Source organism: Paralichthys olivaceus, chromosome 19 (genome assembly GCF_024713975.1).
Source record: "Paralichthys olivaceus isolate ysfri-2021 chromosome 19, ASM2471397v2, whole genome shotgun sequence".
NCBI classification, from domain to species: Eukaryota; Metazoa; Chordata; class Actinopteri; order Pleuronectiformes; family Paralichthyidae; genus Paralichthys; species Paralichthys olivaceus.
The window spans coordinates 8,823,949-8,847,231 of record NC_091111.1 but is presented as its reverse complement, the minus strand read 5'-3'; the positions used below and the strand labels follow the sequence as shown (position 1 = coordinate 8,847,231).

At 43.3% G+C, this 23,283-nt stretch overlaps 3 protein-coding genes across 7 annotated transcripts in view; 2 read left to right on the top strand and 1 right to left on the bottom strand.

The window, feature by feature from the left end:
* Nucleotides 1-14,570, top strand: part of ino80 (INO80 complex ATPase subunit) — a 36,790-nt gene extending 22,220 nt beyond the window's left edge. For 3 of the 5 annotated variants that reach the window (XM_069515540.1, XM_069515542.1, XM_069515541.1), the window contains exons 28-37: nucleotides 1,935-2,062; nucleotides 6,731-6,825; nucleotides 7,305-7,377; nucleotides 8,090-8,248; nucleotides 8,430-8,532; nucleotides 8,648-8,736; nucleotides 9,320-9,475; nucleotides 9,873-10,083; nucleotides 12,163-12,378; nucleotides 12,939-14,570. In XM_069515540.1, coding sequence (XP_069371641.1) covers nucleotides 1,935-2,062; nucleotides 6,731-6,825; nucleotides 7,305-7,377; nucleotides 8,090-8,248; nucleotides 8,430-8,532; nucleotides 8,648-8,736; nucleotides 9,320-9,475; nucleotides 9,873-10,083; nucleotides 12,163-12,378; nucleotides 12,939-13,147 — 1,439 coding nt within the window. In that variant the 3' untranslated portion in view covers nucleotides 13,148-14,570. The remainder of the gene's footprint in view (nucleotides 1-1,934; nucleotides 2,063-6,730; nucleotides 6,826-7,304; nucleotides 7,378-8,089; nucleotides 8,249-8,429; nucleotides 8,533-8,647; nucleotides 8,737-9,319; nucleotides 9,476-9,872; nucleotides 10,084-12,162; nucleotides 12,379-12,938) is intronic. The other 2 variants (XM_069515544.1, XM_069515545.1) reach the window with 1 other exon arrangement.
* A 2,259-nt stretch (nucleotides 14,571-16,829) lies between these two features.
* chac1 (ChaC, cation transport regulator homolog 1 (E. coli)) lies at nucleotides 16,830-18,609 on the bottom strand. The gene is made up of 3 exons (XM_020109439.2): nucleotides 17,924-18,609; nucleotides 17,769-17,804; nucleotides 16,830-17,647 (listed from the first exon to the last, which is right to left on the bottom strand). The coding sequence occupies exons 1-3, from the start codon at nucleotides 18,107-18,109 to the stop codon at nucleotides 17,243-17,245; spliced, it is 627 nt and encodes a 208-aa protein (XP_019964998.1). The 5' UTR covers nucleotides 18,110-18,609; the 3' UTR covers nucleotides 16,830-17,242.
* Nucleotides 18,610-19,238: 629 nt separating this feature from the next.
* Nucleotides 19,239-23,283, top strand: part of syndig1l (synapse differentiation inducing 1-like) — a 247,360-nt gene continuing 243,315 nt past the window's right edge. Inside the window, exon 1 of the mRNA XM_069515547.1 lies at nucleotides 19,239-19,352. The gene's annotated coding sequence lies outside the window, so the exon portion shown is untranslated. The remainder of the gene's footprint in view (nucleotides 19,353-23,283) is intronic.

Here is a 23,283-nt window from a genome sequence, read left to right as displayed (position 1 = left end):
GCACTAATACCGCTTCACCGTAGCCGGAGCCACCACAGACCCCCTTCGCTCTCTGTCTATCCCCCTCTGTCTGGACCGTTTTTCCTCTCATGCACATGTCTGATCTTCTGTATGTATCACTATTTCCTCCTTTTACTTTTCAACCATCCACTTCCTTGACGCCATCAGCAATTATAGGCCTTTGATGGTGGGATACAGTGTTTTTGTATCTCTGGGCTTGTGGTGTGCTGGTCTCTTGGTACGCACCGGATTGAGCCACAGCAATGTCTTAACAACTGTGTATTTTCCAATAAATCTGCAGTTAAATTTTATCTTTAGTTTATTGTCTCTTGCTATTACTGTTTTATGATCATATTTTATTATCTCACTTTGTCCCGCTTCCGTTTTCCCCCTCTATTTCATGTACTTCTGCTTTTTTTCCTCCATCTCTTGGTCTCGTTTCTGTGGAGATTCAGAATTATACCCCAGTTCATCTCAGTTTCACAATCATGAAAAAAATATAAATTGTGCCCACAATGAACTAGCTGTCTGGTAGGAAACAAAAAAAAGCTAAATTAAAGATATAAATACGATATTGATTGAAAACTCTTTCTGTCAACAGTTTCACAAGCTTCAGGTCTGACAACACTTCACAGTGACCTGGAGGTGAGGTCTCCAATACCTCCCCAGAGTGTTTCCCTTGTTCGTCTCTTCTATTAGTTCCTCTTTAACACCTCGGCAGGCCCTGACCTTTTTTGGGGGGGAAATACTGAAGGGTCATGGGTCGGGGTTCAGCCTGAGTGCTCATTAGCATTGAATATTAGTGGGAGAGAGAGATCCAGTCAGTTTTGTGGGTTTTACTGGATGTCTTCAGCACATTCGATTGTCTTTAAGGAATTGTTTTATTTCGGTGGTGCGCTGATATTGTGGTTGAACCTTGTCATGTTCATGTTATTCCAGCCTCCTCCGAGTTTAAATTATCCAACCTTGTGTTTTGGATTAGTCAAACATAATTTTAACGCGGTTGGTTACATAACATTGACAAAGCGAGGAAATAAGACTTGGAAATATTTATAAACCCGTGTTTTCGATGTACAAAAGGGGTTTGGGAACGAGTGTCCAAGTCGAGCGCGAGGCGTCCAAGCCTGACTCTCCCATAGGGACTCTCTAGTTGCCCTGGCCCGACCCTGTCACCTGACCCTGGACCTGGCCTTAGGTTCTCCCCGCTCAGGGTCACGACCCCTCGGTCAAACACCATAGTGTGCCTGTCACCGGGTCGATGGCAGACCTGGTCCTTTTCTCTTTCTCCTATTGTGTCGGGTGACGTTAATTCCTCATCAGCTTGACGTGGAGGCGGCACTTCAACAGCATACCCAGGGTCAGATTGCTCCCCATTTGCCCTCCGTGGTCAATCATTTGAAAGCTGCACAACACCTGACGTGGTGTTGGAAGTAACGTGACCGACACCAACTGCTAGGCCTGTTTGTTCATCTTTTGTGCCGTTGAGTGTAAATCACCTTTTCTCGCAATTTCTTCCAGTCTCTCTCTCATTTTCTCTGCTCTCATCAGCAGTCCAATCAATAAGGGCACAAGCTTCATTTGAACAATCACCAGATCAGGGGCAGATTTAGAGGGATCAATGCTCGGGCTGATCTGTATCCAAGGGAATACAGTCTTATTGAAGACTTGTATTGATTAGGAAAGACTTGATAACCTCTGAATTGAGTGGGCTGCTTTCTGCCAGTAAACAGATGTACAACATCGTGTGAAAGCTGCAGTAAAAAACAAACAAAATGACATGATAATGATGTGCAAGTTTACAAATTTAAGACACAACCACCAAGAAACCATTTTGTGCAGGACATTCTGGCTGTGTAAAAATAAAGTGTTGGGCACCAGTCTCTCACACTCCTGGTCGTTCAGAGCTTTCACTTCTTTCTCTCTCTCTCTTTCAGATAAGGAGAGTCTGATCACAGAAAGTGGAAAGCTCCACACCTTGGATATCCTGTTGAGTCGGCTAAAAGCGCATGGACACCGAGTCCTCATCTACTCCCAAATGACGCGCATGATCGATCTGCTGGAGGTACAAACACACACACACACACACACACACACACACACACACACACACACACACACACACAGTATTGTACAGTATATTTATACCAGAAAAGAATCACAACATCCAGCCACTACCCCCAGTACAAAACCCCATGATAACAAGAGCTGTATGAGTTGGGTCAACGTGTTACAGTGGGGCTGTGCAGTGCTCAGGTATACTGTAGGAAACCAAACTCTTCATTGGTCTTGATCTCGGTATAATTTGTACATGTTTTATATTATTGAAGAGGAAAAATCAAATCGATAGTGTCCCCATACACATAGCAACCATCAAAAATTGAGAAATAAATAAATCGATAAAAATGCCTCATCGACACATTTGAATGTGTCGTTTGCATATTATCCGCCAAGCAAGTTGTTTAACTCATCCTCTTGAACTGGCGAGCTATTGAGCTCCTCTAATCAGCCTGCCTGTCCCTCGTCAGTGTTCTCATTAGACGGCTAATTAACAGTTCAGGGCAAATTAGTAGGCTCATATCTGCAGGGAAGGCAGCCAGATGGGAGGGATGGCTGGAAGGGGTGAGGAGAGGGGGGAGATGGGAGTGGCAAGGGCCTTGAGGGGACGCAAATAAGGCAGCAAACTCAAGACAAAGGTAGATGAGGGGACGAAAGATGAAAACAAAATAAAGATTTATAGAAAATATTTTTATTTCTTGTTACGACACTTGTTACTTTTATCTACTCAGGTAAGTGATGGAAGCTCAAAGAGGCTGTGATGCAATTAAGGTATTTTATCAACAAGAGCTACTAAATTCACGTTGGTGAAAACCACTCCACCACACTCATAGACACCTTCTCTGTTTTGCTTTCATCTGATTAAAGCTTGGACTCAATTTAAAATAAAATCTACATCATCGTTTCCGTCAGGAAAAGAGCGTGGCGACAGCCTTGGTGCTGTGCTCTATTGTTGCTTCCATATTTGTTGCAAACATCTCTATGGAGCCAACAGGCCTCTGGCATGATGTCATTGGGAATTCCTCCCTCATTCAAACACACACACACACACAGTGGTGCAGCACTGTACTGTGTTTTCACAGCCAAATCTTCTGATGGCAGATGGACCCAGCCCAGGTGGTTAAGGATCGTCTTCCTGTGTGTCTGGGAATCAGTGGGAATGCCTTGTGTTTTGAGGCCAAATGAAAACAGAGATGCTGAGAATGCTCAGGAAGAAAAAGCAGGCCGGGCTTTCTGTGTTGGTGTTCGTCTAACTTCCACCTTCAGCCGTCCCTCCAAGCTATGATTTCCTGTTCTAATGGGGCAAACTGCAGCGCCATGTTTATGGGTGACCTCATACAGTAAATGGGGCTGTGACAGCGTCGCCTCCTCTAATGGGTTAAATACACCCACAAATGAAATCATACACTGTATTTCGTCCAATCTGGTTTCAGTTGTCCTCCAACATATTATCTCGCTCACTGGTCGTGGGGGATAAAAATTCTGCAGATGGAGTTGATTTCCTCAAACACAAGACTAAGAGAACGAGCAAAGGAGAGGTTGATGCTAATCTCTGTCATTAGCGTCATTGTTTTCGTCGCCGGTCGGCTGCCCGTTCCTCTGGTGACATCACGTCGTAGGGTGATGGATCATCGAGATCCGGGTGGCCTGGAGGAAAAATAACATAGCTGGCTTTCTCTGGCAGCAGTCGAGCAGGACCGCCAAGTCACTGCCCTCTCGCTTGAGTTGTGTGTCTGGCTGCATAGGCAGCACTTAACTGTACTATGAATCTGTAGCTTAGATTACAGCTCTGATTGAATGGATCTGTTTTTCATAATCAACTAACAAAGTGGGATACAGTGTCTCATTATGTAATTCAGAGCATAGATTTAAGTCTGATTATTTTGTGATACATTTGGATTATTTTACTATATATATCTGCTCTGTTGTGGGTTTAAACCAAATTGTATAAATGAAAAGCCATGTTATTGGGTTCATGGGTGATTGAGTTTTGTTTTTTGCGGCTGTCAACCTTGAGACACACAATATTCTGAACTGTGCAGTTTTCAAAGAGTACAACACACATTCAGTTTCAAAATTCTGTCACATTCAGTTTTTTCTTCCTTTAGTTACTTTCTGTTTATTTACTTTTATTTGGCCAAAGGAAAAAGCAGCAAATCTTTTTGTTTATAAAGGCATAACAAGTTTGATACTTGACCTTGAAGAACAATGAACTAATCAATCAATTAACTAATTTTGGCAGCTCTCTCTATTTTTAAATTGGCTAATCAATCAGTCCATTCTGCTGCTTATCCAGGATCTGGACAAATTGATGCAATTAATTATCTGATTAGTAATTAGTGTTAGGCTGAAAAAGACAGAAAATGTGATTTAGTGATAAATACGATTAGGTATAGATACAGGTTTCCTTCATAATTCGGTGAGAATGATAGTGAAACAGGTATTATATTTAATTCATGTGTTATCATAAAGTCCTTTCTCTATATTATAAATTCAAGAACAGTGTGAACCTGGCAGAAACCCAGCCACTATGGGCTTGTTCACCTATCTGCACTTTCTAAAACCAATGTAGCATCATACTATTTATAATACTTAGAATGAACAAGGCACAAAAGAGGTGTGTTTATGTTTACATGAAAAAATATATATTTAACTTAATTCAAGTTCTCTATATTTGTGTTTTACTTTTTATATTTATTTAAGTCTCAATTACAATTTTCTGTCATAAGGGTTATGGTAATGACATTTTAGGAACAATTACTATATATAAAAGATTTAAAGTATTGGCATCTATCTCCTGAAAAACAATATATCAGACCTGGCACCGATAGTTAATTCAGAGATCTGGCTTGTTGAATACGCTCTTGCAGTTTGTTGCACTGTTGAGCCATTTATTTATAGAGCAACCCCTTGATGTTCTTTTCTTTCAATTGTTATTGCAGTTATGAGGAGAGGAACAGACTGTGGCCATGCACAATGTGTTCCCAACCTAATAACTACAATCAATACACAATGTGACCACACAGTTCTGAGACTTGTGGGACTCATTATTGTGTGGGAAGTTGCGCTCAACCTGGCTGCCACTCATTGTTTGTGCTCAGAGGTGGTTTTCATGCACATTACAGCTCACACCACAAAGACCTAAAGTCAAAATGCAGAGACCAAAACGGGACATTTCTGTTTTCCCAAGTCTTTCTCCTCACATACATCACGTCAGCTCGCTTGTCAAATATCACACCCATATAGTTTTTTTCTGCTAATAGGATTATAATAGGCTGCTGACAGTTAGTTGAACAAGATGAACATTTTGGCCTTTTAAAGGTTAACGTGGACCCACATCTTGATTTAAAACACTTGCAAAGCATTACAAACCGCAGAACAGCAGCGTCACATGTGATTAACACAAACTCCAACATCATATGAGAGAAACTAGCCAGCTGCTGCGGTATAGATTTCAGTGCATAGCAGAAGTGACACAAAGCTGTAACAAGATTTAAAGCATGACAGGGGAGATCTTGAAAACTTTGATTCTGATGACTTGGATGTAGATTAGGAAGGCTGAGTAAGGCTTTTTTGTAAGAGCAACATCCTGCTGGCGAGATATCAAAACCTGATTCAACAAGGTTAGCAGCATTTTGGCGAGCTCTGCGGCTAATGGTCCCTAATGTAGCGTTCACTCGGAGCAGATGGGCTAGCGGGAGCGGAGCCAGACACACGTGCAGAGGAGGGCGGGCCCCGGCTTGAGGAGGTCGCTGGAATCATTGATATCATCGGTAATGATTGTGTGAGGTGCGTCGTGATGTGCGGCAGTAATTGTGACTGGCTCATCGGTCAAAGGGCACTGACATGTTTCGGGCAGGAGGTCGGAGGTTCAGAGCAGCGGTTAAAGAGAGATCAACGTGGCACCTCATCACTGCTGCTGCTCTGACCCCCTGCACTGGAGAGCCTCCTTCCATTAGACCCAACACCCACACACAAATACTCACACACAACACAGCTTAGCAGGGGGGGGGGGTAAAATATCAGTTTCTGCATTTCTCAGTGTCTCTGTGGGCTGGTAGTGAGGTTTCAGCTCCAGTAAATATGCATATGAAATGTGGGATTTTTATATTTTGGACACAAATCCTGTTGCAGGATGGAACTTTCAATAAAGATTCATATTTCTCAACCCATGGAACTTAAGAAGTAGAACTGCAGGATTTATCTGCTCCTCAGAGAGTGACTTGATTAGAATTGCATATTTGAGAACTTATTAAATTCGCAATATAGTTGCTCGTGACTATTTTCCCCGAGCAGAAAGCACTTGAGAATCCTGTTTCCTCAAGTTTGGACGACAACTCTTTGGTTTGTCATTTCTAAATCATTGGTAGAGATGATCCAGGAAGGTTCCGTTATGCAAATCCTTGAATTCAAAAGCTTTAATCATGAATTCTTTGCAGGGTGAAAGTATAAAAGGTTGAAAACAAACATCTGCAGCATCAGTAAATAGTCACACTGATTGGATGTGACAACTTTGTTATTGCAAACATTCTTCCATATTAACTTTTTGGAGAAAATCCTCTGAGCTAGGACTGTGCTTGATTCTAGTTCTGGCGAACAGTGGACACATGAGAAAGGGCAACACTGTGAAACTGTCTCATCGGTTTTTCCTAATTGTTTTGTCTTTCCTCTCCAGGAGTACATGGTTTATCGAAAGCACACCTACATGCGCCTTGATGGATCCTCCAAGATTTCTGAGCGCAGAGACATGGTGGCTGACTTCCAGAGTCGGTGGGTAGATACAATCGACTGTGTGTGTGTGTGTGTGTGTGAGAAACCAAACCCCCTCTTTTACCAACTATCTGTTAATCTCCCTTTTCAAATATTGCAGCAATTAGAGAACAGTTTAATCTTACATGTGTGCGTTTGGATTTTCTATCGATCCCACAGGTTCTGTTTTACATTAGCATGCAGCTCTGAGGCATTTGTGTTATTAAATTGTAGAGGGTGTAGATGCAGACCTCTGCTGCTGGTATCAAATGCATGTTCCATTTCACATGTCACTCTTCTCCAATAAGTTTTAATAGGATGTCATGCCCACGAACTGCTCTTAACTTGCATTATAACTTCATTCAATGCCATTATTTATGGGTATTTGTTTTCTTACTCCACTTGGAAACGATATCCTTTTGAGTTATGGTTGTCTCTTCCTTTCCCTCCCTCCCTCTTTGTTTCTCTCCTCCACCCCTCCCCCCACCACCTCCCCGCAGGACGGATATCTTTGTGTTTCTCCTGAGTACGAGGGCCGGAGGGCTCGGAATCAACTTGACTGCCGCTGACACCGTGAGTCACTGACACACTCGAGAAAAATCACTTCACCAAGTTAAATAACAACATAAGTATTTTTCTCGTAAGGAACAGAGACAGAAAAGAGAGTATTTCATGAAGAACAATGATTCAGTATTAATTAGAATGGCAATCAATGAAGCACATGCTTTGCCACTAAAATTACAATGTTAAGGAAAATGAAGAGAAATTCCTTAATCTGCCCTCTGATCTGGATTCCTCACCAGATTGGATGGGTTCATACCACATCCTTTCACCAAGTTGTAATCCGTTCGGTTCTTTTTGTGTACTCCTGCTAATTCACAAATAAACCAAACACAAAACAAATGGACAGGGGTGAAACTGGCGGAGGTAATAACATGTTGAAGTGATGATGATATAGTGCGGATGTGTGTGCACTGAGGGGGCGGGGTGAACATGCATGCATAAATGATGATCTCTGCGCTCATCAGCATCTCTCAGCATAATGTCCCTTTGTGTCCCTATAGCCCTGATCAAGTGGGATTAGCTTTCCTGACAATGAGTTTGAAGTGATTGTTAACACGGGACATCTGTCTTGTTAAAGGACAGTTCACAGGGGATAACACGTCGCTGTAATTAGGCTCAGAGGTCACAAAGAGGGGAGTGGCTCCCTCACATCATCACAATAATCCAATCGAACCACGTGGAAAAATTTATTTTATTGAATTTATGCATTTTTTTCCTCCAGGTTATCTTCTACGACAGTGACTGGAACCCCACAGTGGACCAACAGGCCATGGACAGGGCTCACAGGCTGGGTCAGACCAAGCAGGTGACCGTCTACCGCCTCATCTGTCAGGGCACCATTGAGGAGCGGATCCTGCAGAGAGCCAAGGAGAAGAGCGAGGTCTGAAATGCAAACAAACGCAACACAAAAATTAAGACAGCAGTTTGAATTTGAGGGTTTTAAAAAGGCTCTATTCCACTCAAACAAAACATACACAACCCAAAGAAGTGATAGAGAGAGTGTTTAAACAGTGAACATCATGATGCAATCTCATTAAGGATGTTTGTTCTTGTGTGATAAGATCCAAAGGGTGGTGATCTCTGGAGGAAACTTTAAACCAGACACACTCAAACCCAAAGAGGTGGTGAGCCTGCTGCTGGACGACGATGAGCTGGAGAAGAAATGTGAGTTTTTGAAGCACACAAGCTTACATAACACATCAAATGTTTTAGCACAAAAGCCAAATCATACAGAGGAAGGAAGAAACTCAAAGAATATGTTGTGTCTCACATCCTGCAGTGCGGCAGAGACAGGAGGAGAAGAGGCAGCAGGAGGAGTGCAGCAAGGTGAAGGAGCGCAAGAGGAAGAGGGAGAAGTACGCTGAGAAGGTACGTGCGTGAGCGTGAGGAAGAATGTTGTGATTAAAAAAGAAGAAACTAAATTGGTGAGAATGAAAGGGGATGATCAAAAGCAACCTTCTTTCCATCGCTTACCAAAAAAGTTTCTTTAAAAACTTGCAATCTGACTCTTAGTTTTTATTGTCGAAGTTTGGCCCAATGGAAAGATGAGGAGCTGTCACCAAAAACATGAACATTTATTCTCTGGGTCTCACAGTCATCCACAAGAACATTTATAGAAAATCCACGTGTTCATTTGAGATTCCTTGTCATGGGCCAAATTAGTACTTGATGTGAGGTCAGGAGGTCGACGAAGTCATTAGAGATCCTCCTCTGGGGACGGTATCCGTACCAGATTACACAGCAATCTGCCCCGTGGTCGCTGAGTTTTCTTTGCACAAGTGTTGGACAGACGGACAGGCCAAGCAACTGAACACTCGATACAAGCTTTGCAGAGAAGACGAGAGGATTTGAGATAAGTCTCCGAGAAGGAAACGGAAAAGGAAAAATGTTGACAGTAATAAACTAACAATCCTCTCGCTCTCTTCTGCTCCTGTCTGATTCTAACCTGCAGAAGAAGAACGAGGAGTCGGAGATCAAGAGGAAGAAGGAGATGAACCTTGTCATCTCCCACGCACCCTCGGCTGACAACTCCAACCTCTCTGCAGACGGAGACGACTCCTTCATCAGCGTGGAGATGGACTCCGCCATGCCCAGTCCCTTCAGTGAGGTGAGGGCATCGGCTAAGGAGGGAACACTGTGTATGACTGTGATTTATGTTACAGGGGATTGTTAGTGGCTGATTTAACATTTATCCACAAACTCTCTCTTATTCTTAATTTCGTGCTTTTAATTTCTCTCACCCCTCCTTCTTTTTCTCATCCTCCCTCCTCTTTATATCTGTTATTGATTCCTTTCCTTCCACATGTTGTTTCTTTCTTTCGTTCTACTCTCCTATCACTCTTGCTTTCCTTTTTTCTTCCTTCTTTCCCTGACTTTATTTATCCTGAATATTCCATCTTTCCTTCTCCTTCCTTCTCCTTTTTGTTCCTTGCAATGTTCCTCCATTCTTCTCCCTTTACTGTACCGGCCTGATTTCCTGCGTTCCTTTCGGTGCTGACCCCTAGCCTGTGTGTGTGTCTGTGTGTGCTCCTGTGCACGGCCAGATCTCCCTGAGCAGCGAGCTCCAGCCTGGCTCTTTGCCGCCGGACGCCGATGCGGACGAGAGCAGCAGCGACATGCTGGTCATCGTGGACGACCCGGTGTCTTCTGCGCCGCAGTCGCGCGCCACCAACTCCCCCGCCTCCGTGTCTGGATCAGTCTCGGACAACATGAATGGTGAAAGAACAAATTAATCGGACTAACCTTTGACAAATTTGCACTTTTCAGTTTTTGCAACTCTATGCTTTAAATGATGTTGCTGCAACTGTTGCTGTGGTATTGCCTGATATAGACACTGTGGTATTTATACTTTGACTTGAATAAAGTTCTTCCACCATTGAATCCACACAAATTAGTCACTAAATATCAACAAACCCAAAGTCACGTGGACTTTGGGACATTTCTATACCCCATCACATGTAGTATAACCCATACTGTCCACATGGTCATATTTGATGGTTTAAATAAAGATAATCTCGGTACATTTAATCTCTTCAGCTGCCCTTAATTCTACAAGCTCCAACTTTGCCAAACAGAACATAACGTGTGTGTTATCAATGAGATAGTGTTATCATGTTAGAATGAGGGTGGAGGAGCAGATCAGAGCGACTTACAAGAAGGTCATTACTGCAGAAGTCTGACTTGTTATGTTCTCCTCACTATCAGGAACTGTGTTTTAATATGTCAATGTCAACTGTATTTATATAGTAGATTTAAAACAACTTGGTTGACTAAAGTGGTTTAAAAGGCTCCTGTCCACTGAGACAAATAGTCTCTTACCTCATCTGCATTATGCTGCTGATTATTTGGATTTATGAGGGTGTTATTGTTGTTGTATCTGTACCATGTTATCCAGATAAATGTTGAACGTATAGGGTTTTTTTCTGTCTCTATATCTGTATATTGGACGCTTTGCAATAAGCTAATCCCTCCTAAATACATGCTGCCTCACCGAAACCCATGTTTTGCTGCCAGTAGGATTATTGATGGCCCTTACTAACCAGACCCAATGAGCTGGGAGAAAGTTGGTGCTTTCAGAGATGCCGATAATGTCGTAATGAAAGGTTTGCAAAACGGCATGACGGTTAGAATTAGGGAGCGATCGGTGAACTTGGACAACAACGTGAAAAGGGAGGAAGAGTGAGATTAAGGGCTCTGGAGGGAGGGCAAGACGAAGAGTTAAGGATTTGTGCATGGTTTTTTCCATCTTTGCTGTGTGTAAGCGATAGGGTGGACCCCCCCCCCCCATAGAGGGGTTTCTTTTTACGGTAGCGTGTGGAGTGGAACATGCAGACGAGTGGAGAGACGTAAGGAGTCAGAGACAGGGGAGAGAGTGCTGGAGGATTAGGCAGACGCTGGCTCCAGTTGTGCAAACAGTATGGAAAATGAGAGTATGGCTCTTGTTTTTGCTGGAGCCTGCACTTGTGGTAATGATAAGTAATAGTTAAACGTGTAATAATTCTTCTGTATTACAGTAAAATTACCGCGGTGTCTTTGAAGGACTGGGGTAAGGCTGAGACAGACAGAACATCATCCGGTCTCACTCTGTTTCTGTCTAGTCTGACTGTAAATGGATTAATTTCTCAAAATGTATTCAGATAATTAAAGGGGCACTGTCTAAGTTAAAACATTTAAAATTAACCAAGATAATAGGTTTGGATGTTATCTGAAAGACATCCGTGTCTCTGTTTTTGTGATATATCTATTGAGGTTAGAATGCTAACCAGCGAGCCCTGGCCTGTCTTGTTTTACCACTTTGTTCCTGAAGAGGCGCTGTATTCACTGTAGCGTCCAGTCTACCCTCAGTTCAACATGAGTAGGCTCTAGACCTGTGTTGCAGCCATTCTCCATCTGCAACATTCCTCCACTCTTTCCACAAGATAAGATACTGATGCTGCTGCTCTCCCTCGACTTCTCGTCCTCTCCTCCCGGCTACATCTTCTCTGTCTCTCCTGGCAGAGTGGGTGTGAAAACAACGCAGCAGTTACATAATCAGATGACACAGTGCTGAAAACTTTATTCCCCAGTCCACGCAGATTTGATGCTATGCTGAGGCCCGAGTTATTCAAGCCAATGTTAGCTAAACATGAGGGTGACGGTTCAAACTTGGTTGTGAGGTCACAGCCCCCCTGTCATACCCAGGGATGTAGGAACAGGGTCAGCAATGTAGGGAATTGCCTGGGACCCCAAGCTGAGAGGGGGCTCTGGAAACGGCTGATCCATTTGTAATTTAATGTGCTTTCCTTCCGTCTTTAGGTGTTTCAGCCTCAGATGCCATCAGTCCTGGCAGAGGCCGATCTGGGCGGAGTCGGGGACGGCCCAAAGGATCGGGAGGCGGGACCAAGTCAGGAGGAAAAGGACGTGGGCGCAAATCGACAGCGGGCAGCGCGGCAGCTATGGCAGGAGCAATCGCTGGTGCGGCAGCTGCATCAGCTGCTGCTTATGCTGCTTACGGCTACAGTGTTTCTGGAGGTTTGTGAATATTGTGTTGGATTTATTCACATAGAGGTCGGGTAAGGTGGGGATAACCAAAATGTTCCCACACAGCTGACTTGAGCTAATTAAACTGGCCAAACATTAACTGCAGGCATGATCACTCGATCATGATTGGACCAAAATAGGTGTATTAAGACTTTAACATATATAAATGTGTTTTAGTGTTAATAGGGAAATTAATGAGTTTTGTATTTTTGACATTTATATTGCACTTTTGGTGTCAGTTTCATAATCCTTATGCCCCTATAAGGCGCCTTTAACTAGAATCAACACTTCCTCATGTTTTTCAGAATAAAAATTGCTTTCAATGTGAAAATTCTAGAGAAATTGTCGAGTGTCTTTCATGAGGTAACTGTGCTCCATGACTTTTATTTTGATTTTATTTATCTGATTTTATTTCTACTGTTGGTATTTTGATGTTTGCGTGTTGCTATCATCTTTTTGTGCCTTTCACTTTGTGAAGCACTTTGGTCAACCAAGTTGTTTTAAATGTGCTATATAAAAAAAGTTGACATAGACATTTCCCTCCCTTCCAGCAGGCCTCGCTGTGTCCAGTCCCCTGCAGCCTTCTCTGGGCCGGTCTGGTACCAGCCCGGCCTTCAACCCCAGCAGGAGCTCGTCCCCCCAGGCCAAAGGAGGCACGTCCACCGGCCTGAGCCCCCACAAACAGTTGGCCCAAAGCCACCACAGCAGTCACGGTGCAGTCAGGAAGGGCAAGGGTCCCGGTGGTCCTGGGGCGCGATGATGCACTCACACACAAACTCTTGCAAGTGTCTCACTATGGAACATAGAACACACACACACATAACCACACAGAGATAACTGACCTTCTCTCACTGTGATCCGTACAGACAACCTACATTTAAGATGAAAATAGGGAGTACAGTGTTTATAGTAACTGAGGCTCACTACCTGGAGGACCATGCTGTGTTTGCTGGCTCAACAACACTCTACACACACAAACACACACACACACACACACACACTCTCAGTCATTTGAAGGTACAGTCCCCACCACCCTCCTTGTGTCTTGTGTCAGGTTCATTTTTAATGTGTCCAGGTCAGTGGACGAAAATCTGCCTTGAGTAATTTTGTTTGCATCATGACAACAGTATTTCCAAGTGCTTTTTTTCGAGAAGACAAACTGTACTTTTCTATTCTTGACAGGAAGCTCTTTCGATTTGCCGCCGAGCAGTAACGATACGAGACGTGAACCAACACGCGTAGCTTAAAGGGCTTTGAATTCCTTGTGTTTGCCAGCATGGTGAGGCAACGGAGTTTCTGTCAAATGCACTGAGCCACGTCTTCCGTTTCCTTTTTTTTGTTTTTGGTGTTATTGACTCTCATACATGTACATTAGGTTATTTAATTGTCCTGTAGATATGCTCAGTGCAAACTGGTGAATGATTCTGCATTTTATAGAGCGTAATGTGAGCCCACAGCTGACCAACCTCCACCAAACAACAGCTTTTCTACTAAAGCTCTTATTTTTGTAAGAAAACATGTAAGTACCCAAATCAACATGACAGGTCTTAACGTTTTGGGGAAAAAAACGTAACGTATCCCAGTGCAGATGGAAATAAGAATTGATGTTATATATTTTTGGCCCGATAGGAAAATGAATGAAAGGATAATGTAAAAAATGATATTCCAAAATAATTGTTCTGGTTGATACAGCAACGCTGCTAACAGTCAATTGAAGAATTCACTCAGATTATTTGGTTTTCTAATGTTTAAGTTATTTCTGTTAAGTGGGCAGTTTATGATAATTGTGAATGAGGATATTCAGCTGTAAACAGTGTAAATTGTACTGAAGCCATGTTTTATTTTTCAGAAGTTGCTTTGTTTGTGATGAGGCGTCTGTGGTTCTCTTTGATGTCATTGATGTTTTAGAAAAAAGAAAGGTTTGCATCAGTGTCCTACGTTGAGCACTACATCTGTTATATTATAGGTTTGTCCATCGTTTGTTTTTGTGTTAATAGTGTGATTAAAATATGATGTTCTATATTGATGTAAATAATGATGAGAGCAACTTTTCCTCTGGCTTGTCCCTCATTCGCCTGTCTATTTTTATAGGTCATGTGTACATATGAAGAAATGCATCTGCCATTTTACTAACAGGAGGAGCCAACTGGAAATAAATGGAGTGCTAAATCAGCTGAAATCAATATTTTCTTGTGATTTTATTGGATTGGTTTTGCTGATTAACTCTGCTGAGGAGGTTATGTTTTCACCTGTTTGTTGGTTTTTGAACAGAATTACACAAAAACAACAGGACTGATTAGCACCAAACTTGGTGGAAAGATGTGGTATGGGTCTGGAAAGAACTCATTAAATTTAGGTGCGGATCCAGAATTATTTGTTTCACTTTCTCTAACATTATGAGATTAGGCAATCTTCATGATGCAAATAATGCATACCTGTTTGTTTGTTTGTTTGTTTGTTTGTCGGACTGTTTGCTTGTATGCAGTATCCTTCAGGGGGGAACCCATTACATTTTCATGCAGATCCAGATCAGGACTCAGATTCAAGAATTTGTTTTACACTTTATTCAACATTGCGAGACAGGGCAGTTTTTACACATTTTCACTGATTTCTCTGGGAATGATTCATGGATCTTAATAAAAAAAATAGGCCTGTTTAGGAAACTGCTATTTATGAGTGTGTGCAATTTGATGCAGATCCAAAAGTCTGGCTCTAGGGAATTTAAATGTGGTTTTATACTGTGTGCCATTCTAGTTTATACAGTTTGAGGACAGGAGCAAGGCAGTGTAATAAGCTCTGTTATCAATTGATGAAAAAAAATAATGGGAACATGAATAAATGTGAGTTTAAAGACTAAAATAGGGACAAAAGCACCCTGGAACAGGTCAAAGGTATAATCTGGAGAGTTCTCTAAATACTGGTGCCCCGTGTATGGAGGCATGAGTCCTTCAGGCTTGATTTAGACCTAGGTCTTTGCAACATCTGGCTTGAAACTGAAGCCCTCTGTTTGTAGTTAAAGTCATATAAAATGATTTATAAAGATTGTTCAGTGGAAATATTTCAGACAATATTACTTTCTTCTATTTCTCCTGAGTCATTAGCTGCTGCATGAATTGTCTTTAGTCTGTTGAGACTATGTCAGAAGCATTGAATCAACTGTGGCTTTTTAAAGTGACAATTTTGTCATCTTCGGCAATTTCCCCTGCACACAGTTCTCTACAAGATTCAAAACTAAAACTTCCATTTATGAGACTTAAGTCCCCAAGGGTCATATCTCGTCTTGTATTTGTGGTGGTCTCGCTGTTCAGATGTCCCTGCCCCTGAGGATAATCTACAGACATCAGTGTGGGCGATTTGTGTTAGAACTACTGTCTCTTAAAAGAAATAGTCTTTTGAAAGCTGTTCGCAGTGAGAGAGACGTAATTAAGTTTTTGATGTTGAGATTTTAAGTGTTTTGAGCAGCAAATGTCAAACTCCATTCATCTCAATGGTACTGGGATGGAATCAGACTGAGCTCATGTGATTTGGGTGAGCTGATCCTTTAGCAAAAACATTAAAATGTCTCAAATCAATATTCTGAAGTGTAGCAGACACCCGGTCAGTTTATGTTCACATGACTCGGTGCAGGATCTGGATGAGCAGCCTCAGCGGCTTGTTCTTGCCCACCCCCCCCCCGTGCATTCTGACATTAACACAGGACTTCCGGGTCTGGGGCTCGTTCCCGGTCCAGTGGTTATATAAGCCACTGCACCTAGACTCTTCAGACTTGACTCATGTCCAAGGTACAAGCCGCTCCTGCCAATGTCTGGGAGTGTCCAACGTATGTTTGAGTGTGTGCTAAGCCCAGGGCGGTGTCCGGCTCAAACAGAGTGAGTTTAGTGAGGTGTATGGAAAAAAAGCTGCTGAGTAAAATTCCTGCAAAAATATGTTTTGAGAAACATCTCCAGTGTTGTTCTTTGACTTAAGTATGAATATCTTCAAATAAAGAGGGAATTTTTATCTTTGAAGTTGGAGTTAGTGGTGAAAATAGTCAGCACTACTTATGTAAAAATACACATTAGAAATTATAGTTAGACAAATCATTTCTTTGTCGTCATCCTGTTGCACACTGATCTGTTGTCAGACCTCCCTTTTCTGAGTCAGAGGATTCTTAAGCTAGTGGTCCAGGCCATGTGCTCGCCAGATTACTTAGCATTTCCATATATGGAAGTAAAAACTACCCACTGCCAGTAACTTCACAATAACCCCCTCCCCCCACTCACACGCAGTTTCACTTGAAGATCAAAACCTGTTAACCACACATTCCATCATATTTTTAATACTAATCAGCATAAGCTAGATAATAATATTGCTTATAAAGATAGTTAACTTATGTTGAAGACCAGCCCACCAGCTTCACAGCAGAGTTACTGTAAAGCTCAAAAACCACAAACAATAAGAGGTCCTTTTACTTTTTTTATTTGACATTTGCAGGTGTTTACCACAGTACATCAGACATTTGGTGAATTTCATGAACTACCACATTCAAGTGCTGCTCTGTCTGAATGTACTGGACGGACTCAGGTTTGTGCAAGTAAAATAAAATAAAAATATATAAAGACAGTTAGGTGACTTTGAAACATGTTTACAGTAAACAAGCCAGTGATCGTGATCTTTGTAGGTGTATTAGTAGGTGCAATGTGGACATGAAGTCAAAAAAAAGAACATGATGTGCGTTCTTTTGATATCATGTCAGTAGTGTATAATGGATGTAAGTACACTGGGTGGTTATTTTGAGGCTGAAATTTCAAGATGTAGAATTTGAGATTAGCTAGGATGTTGATGAAATGCCTCTGTTGTGTTTATCCACTCTAAGCTACTCAGACAAAGGGTACGAACTACTGGTTGCTATCAGACAGGACACCACTGCCAGTGCCGCCGCCTCGATGGAGAACAGGTGGTGGTCCTCCACATCTGGGCAGCTGCTCCTCATGAACTGGGCCAACCGGAGCATGTACTCCAGGTTGTGGCCCGTCTTCCCCCTGCACACCGCGATCTGGGCGCCGATTTCCTCAGGACTGGCCGGCCCCAGATACAGGGCATTCTCGGAAGTGGCGATGTACACCAGCGCCTGGACTGGCGGCTGGTTCTCCCCCTGAGGGAAGAAATCCACCATCTTGGTGACGTAGCCACCGCAGACAGTTTCACGCACATTGAGGTACTTCAGGGACTCCTCGACTTGGGAGCCTGTGACCTCGAACGCCACACCCCATGTGCACTCCTGTGGAAACAAGACAGGAAACATGTTTAGTCATGTGAGAGGGGAGGGGAAATCTTCAGGGTGGAAACGCCCACTGTGGTTCAAACAGCATGAACCAATAGGAAGCAAGAATTCAACTTACGTCATCGTCTTCAATCAGCGTCACCACTCTTCCGGGCTGCAGAGAGAGGAAGAGAAATGGGTCACGTCAGGGACAACGCCTAGTTTCCGGTCTGTGCTCACAAGAAGCAGCTAAACACATTTAATGTAATAAAATAAAAACTTTAAGCATCTCACCAACTCGTCGTTCCCGCGGTGGAAGTTGTCTCCATGCCAGAAACGCCTCTTGTAGCCTTGAATGTAACCGACCTCGCTCCTCCTGAACTTGAAGTCGGGCTTCCACACCAGTGACCCGTACCCGAAGATCCACAGGCTGCTGATGCTGCTGCTGCTCTTCCCGGCGACGATGTCTTGAGGCTTCATTGTTCTGATCGGGGATGAATCGATGAATATTTCGTTTACTCGACGCTGCTGTAGCGCGGGCCGACTAGCTTGCTAGCGTTAGCTTCCTCCGGTCCAGGAGCAGGGGGACCGGCTGGCTCGCAGGGATACCGCGGACGGTACTCGAGCCCAACTGCTTGGCAGTTGTGAAGATGGAGTTGTGTTGCCTTGCATGATGCATTGCCATTGCCTTAGATGCGCCGCATTATGCCTTAGAAATCCATGGCAGCCGCTTTGGCCTTCTGATCGATGGGGGAGAAATGCTGGAAAACCGCTGGAGCCAGCTTCTGCGCCGGCTGGTGAGAGGGTGGAGGAAAAACTCAGGATCAAAAGTAATAAAAACTTTTTGGAGATGACGCAGTTTCTAGGTTTTAACCGTGAGTCTGGCTCCTGTGCGGCTGCCTCTCCCAGATGTTTCCTCCACAACATGGCGTAGCTGCGTTCACTGTATTTATACAGTGAAGGGCGGGCGGACGAGTCCCGGATATCGTTTACAGCCAATCACGATTAAACCACGCTCTCCCCACATCACACCTCATCCAATGAGATTTCTGTGCGCCAAATTAGGCGGAGTACCCAGTGAAACTAGTAACTCTATTGGTTTAAATCTGACTCAAGATCCACACCGACAATTTAAGCTGATTGGCTCAAACAACGTCAATCATAATGAGGTGTTTTCTGATTGGTCGCCTGCGTCGTCACTCATTGAACAGATTTGCGTATAATTCAGACTGGCTCTGGCTGATGCAACTTCCCTGAGCGTTTCAGGGCCTCAGCAGCAGTAACATGTGGAGACATTGCATCAGATCAGTCACAGGAAGCTCAGGCCTTAACAGGAGCGAGGCTTTCTACGTCTAAATCTAACATCTATATCTAATCTGACATACATCTTAGGTCTATTTATGTTTGATGTATAAGATTCATGTTAGATTTATATATGTTAGATGTTTCTAGATGACAAATAGATCGAAGATATATCCGAGATTCACATGTCATGACACCAAGACTTATGAACTGCATGTATTTGTATTGAAATCCATCATAACATGTATTTCTAACAAAGTATTTCTGTCTGACCTGACACAGGGCCTCACATTTGACCTCTGCAGAAGCCCCGCCCCCCTACACGGATGTTTACATGTGCCAGACTGAACCCTAGCCCCCCCACCAATCAAAGAGCCAATGGGAAGACGTCAACAAGTGAGGATCGCTCATCTCACTTCAGGTCAGTCCCCTGAAACGTGCGGAATAGACATGTTGAAGAAAGGAATGAAGGGTTTTTTGTTTTCAAATGTCCTCTATGTATAAAAGTACAATTTGGGTGTTTGTTTACACTTTAATCCAGCCAGCAGGGTCAGTCTGACAGGTCATGTGTGACCAGCTGGTTCACCACTGGGTCAACTTGTTACTCTCTATAGTTGCTTTATGATTGATGAATTCATTTGATCAGAAAAGTACATTTTTACAAACTTTATTCATCACAAAAGCTGAGAAAGTTGTGTGTCTTTGCTGTCCAAGAGATAGATTTGAAATGGATACAAAATCTTAAACCAAAATCTTTGGTTGGTGTTTGTTTCCAAGTGTTTCCTTTCATTCCCTTAGCTACTCTTTCAAACTTGAAACACGTGTATATTTGGACGAACACGTTTTTTCACTGGCTGTAAGGAAAGGGAGGCACAACAATGTCCCGCCTGATGCAAACATTTAGATCAGGATTTTTGTCTGCAAGTCATTGAAGCCAAAGGTAGTTTCTGAGTTTAGACCATGTGTTGACAACCAGTGAGCTTTGAATAAAATCCTCTGAAATACTGACCTGTCAAAAGCGTGTGTGGACCACATCTGAAACAGAGCAAGCACACAAACATGATCTCAGCGACATCAGACCTGATCAAATGTACAAGAACGCCCCCCACTCCTGGTGGATCTGATATAATAGTAGAGGATTATCTGTGCTCATTAAATAGATTATCTATAAATAGCTGGCATTACCTGCCTTGATAAGAGGGCAGACAACTGTATCAGCTCTTCGTGAATATAAAGCACCACACGATCCAGGGCCTTTGTTTGACCCTGTGTCATGACCAAAGCTTCCATCCCATCACACCGTGGCCTTTCATGTCTGTCCGCTCCTCCAGCTCCTCAGGGCTGCTCTCACCACAAGCCACAGAAGGCTTTCACTGACAGCACGGCCTGTAATCTAATCCAATGGCTGCTGCGATGTTTTGACTGGTGGGCTTATCACATGCTCACCTGTCTTTTTGTCTTTGATTTTAAAATAGATACTGAATCCAAAACTAAAATCTTAATCTGAGTTGTTAACACTCGCTTAATTCTTGCCCTCATTTCCATAGCTGGGTTTTCCATTTTAAAAGATATTAAGTAAATCCGGTAAACAAGATTTTTGTGTGGCTATAGGGGAGGGACGCTATATATACATACTTTATATAGATGTAAACATGTCCCTGCTGCACCGACAGTGAAGGTTGATTTTTTTAAAAGTATGATATAAACATTCTTTTGTACGTCAGGACTTTGAGGCCTGGTTACTGGGGCAGGTTGAAGGCATCTACAAACAGATCCTGCAAAACAACTTCATTTTAGCTCCGTACCTGAAGTTCTGCATTTATCACAGCCGATGATATTCCAGAGAGTGACCCCCCCCCCTTGGAATAATTTGACGTAGCCTGAAATGTCTAGAAAGATATTAGACATGCATTAAAAACCATTTCACCATTTCAATACAGAATATGCTCATTGAGGTGGATGGATTTGAAAGATTTCACAGGACCCTCTGGCAGTGGACCCCCAATTGTCAAATGCTGTCATATAGTTAAATGCTGCTGTTTAATTGTGTTGCACTTGAACTTGAGTGTGTCTTGAGGTTTCATTTTGAGTGAGTCTGAAGGTTTCATTTTGAGTGAGTCTGAAGGTTTCATTTTCAGCATCTATTATTTCCTCTGTGTGGGTTTCTTACTGACACCTAGTGTTAATTAATAAGACAACTCCGGGGGCAGGGCAGGGTCTCTGAATACTGAAGCCTCATACACCGCGTGTGTTCATATTCAAAATCATTCACAAGAGAAATGAGACTCTGAATTAAGTGAACAGATGTTCCAGCTATTAAAGGAGCCTGTGGGACCAGAGCTGTAAAGCACTTTTCTTGTTTGTGATTAAAGCATCACGATCTGTTTTGGGGACAAAAGTGTTATGTACAGCGACTTCCACATTCCTCACAAACAGATTGGAAGTTTGGAATCACAAATCTGCTTCCTGATTCTCCACTCATGACATCAATTCAGTCAATTTCCCCATTTCCTCGTATTCAGAATAAATAGTGCCGATTAGTTTGTGTCTCATTTGTTTTGACGTTGTTTCCTCAACCCCCCCCCCCGATTCATCTGCGAGTGTAGACTGAAAGGAGCGAATGCGTGAGAAAGACAGCTGGCCCGCGCCGGCATGCCTCTGCGTTTTTTAATCACGGAGGAAACAGGAACTGATGTCACTGGGTCACAAACAGGATGCTGTGATTATAACACAATGAAAATGCCTGGCCGTGCTACCAAGGCCCAAAGGCCAAAGGGCAGAGCCCCGAGCATGTGTCTTCTTACCACTGAGATGGAGTGTGAATGAGGGCGTGAGGCTGCGTTAGGTGTGAGTATGATGATGGTGGGAAGGAACTCTGAAGCAGCGCCAGGCTGTGTCAGGTAACAGGTGATTAATCATTGCGATAAGATTTGTGTTTTTGTTGAGCCAGGCCGGAAGAGAGAGAGAGAGAGAGACACACACACACACACACACACTGCTGTACCCTAACCTACTTCTTGCCTAACACTAACCTTAACCTAAACTTAACCCAAACCCAACCTTACCCTTAACCTAAACCTGACCTTGACCATAACCTTACTTTAAACCTGACCTAATCCTTAATCTTAATTTTAATCTAAACCTAAACCTGAATTTGTGACATCAAAAGCTTATCCCAAACTTTAACCATGACCAATTCATGCCTAATCTTTACCTCAACCTAAACACAATTCACATTTGACCTCTTATCTTAACCAGGACCTCATAAAATGAACCTCATTAGAACCAGGCGTTGGTCCCCATCAGGTCCATTGGTCCCGACAGTGTTTATACTGAAAAAGGTTCTGAAGAGGTTCAAAAACACGTACGCACACACACCGATGAGGATGCCTAGGTCAACAGGCAAACAGGATGTGTGTGAGGGAAAAAGCATCCAGATTCTCCGCTGAGTGTTGATTGCTCCTGATTAGGGGGTGTTGACACAGGATTCCTGTTAATTGGCAAGAGTGTTTTTTTTTATTTTGCAGAAGACAGGTTGCCGAGACACAAAAATGATAGCAAATCTATTCGTGCCAGTTTTGAGAATTCTGCAGAATTGTGGCGAATCACGAGCCAACATTATAGAACAGCAGTACTTTCTAAAAAGACTTTGAGGGCATGGGGCAGGACGAGTCAACCTTAAAAATCTAAATTAGAGATCTTTTTCATTTATGTGATTCCACTGGCTTCCATCTGGTTTCCCCTCCCCTCCACTGATGGCCCCCAGTGCCAGGCCCTCTCCCCAGCTTTGTCTGCAGGGGTGGGTGGTACAGAACCGGGCATTGAAATATTGCTCTTAACCCTGAAGGGTGGGCAGGCAGAGGCAGTTGGGGAGCCTGTAAGTGCTCAAGTGTGTGTGTGTTTTTTTTATTATTGGGTGGGGGTCTGTGCACTCTATGTGTCATGCACACGGGGCGAGAGGCCTAGCATATGCTGCTGTTTTTATGGCACTACAGATTCACTCTGTGCTCCCCCACGGCATCTGTTTGATTGGCTGTGTGTGTATGTGTGTGCGCAGACACGTGCAAGCCTTATGTAGGGTGTGTGTGTGTGTGTGTGTGTGTGTGTGCGTGCGTGCGTGCGTGCGTGTGTGCGTGCGCGCGTGCGCGCGTGGGGAGGGGGTGTTCCCCTTTGCCCTGTGCCTGGCTTTGTTTCGCCATTTCCAGCTTGAGGGGGTGGTATCCGTGGTAACGGATTTGAATTTCAAGCCAATTTAGGGCCAGAGAGAGGACGAGGGGTGGATGAGTGGAGTGGGGGGGGCAAAGGCGTTTCCAGGAATTACTCGAGGTAGTGATGCTTCAGTCAGGCAGCTT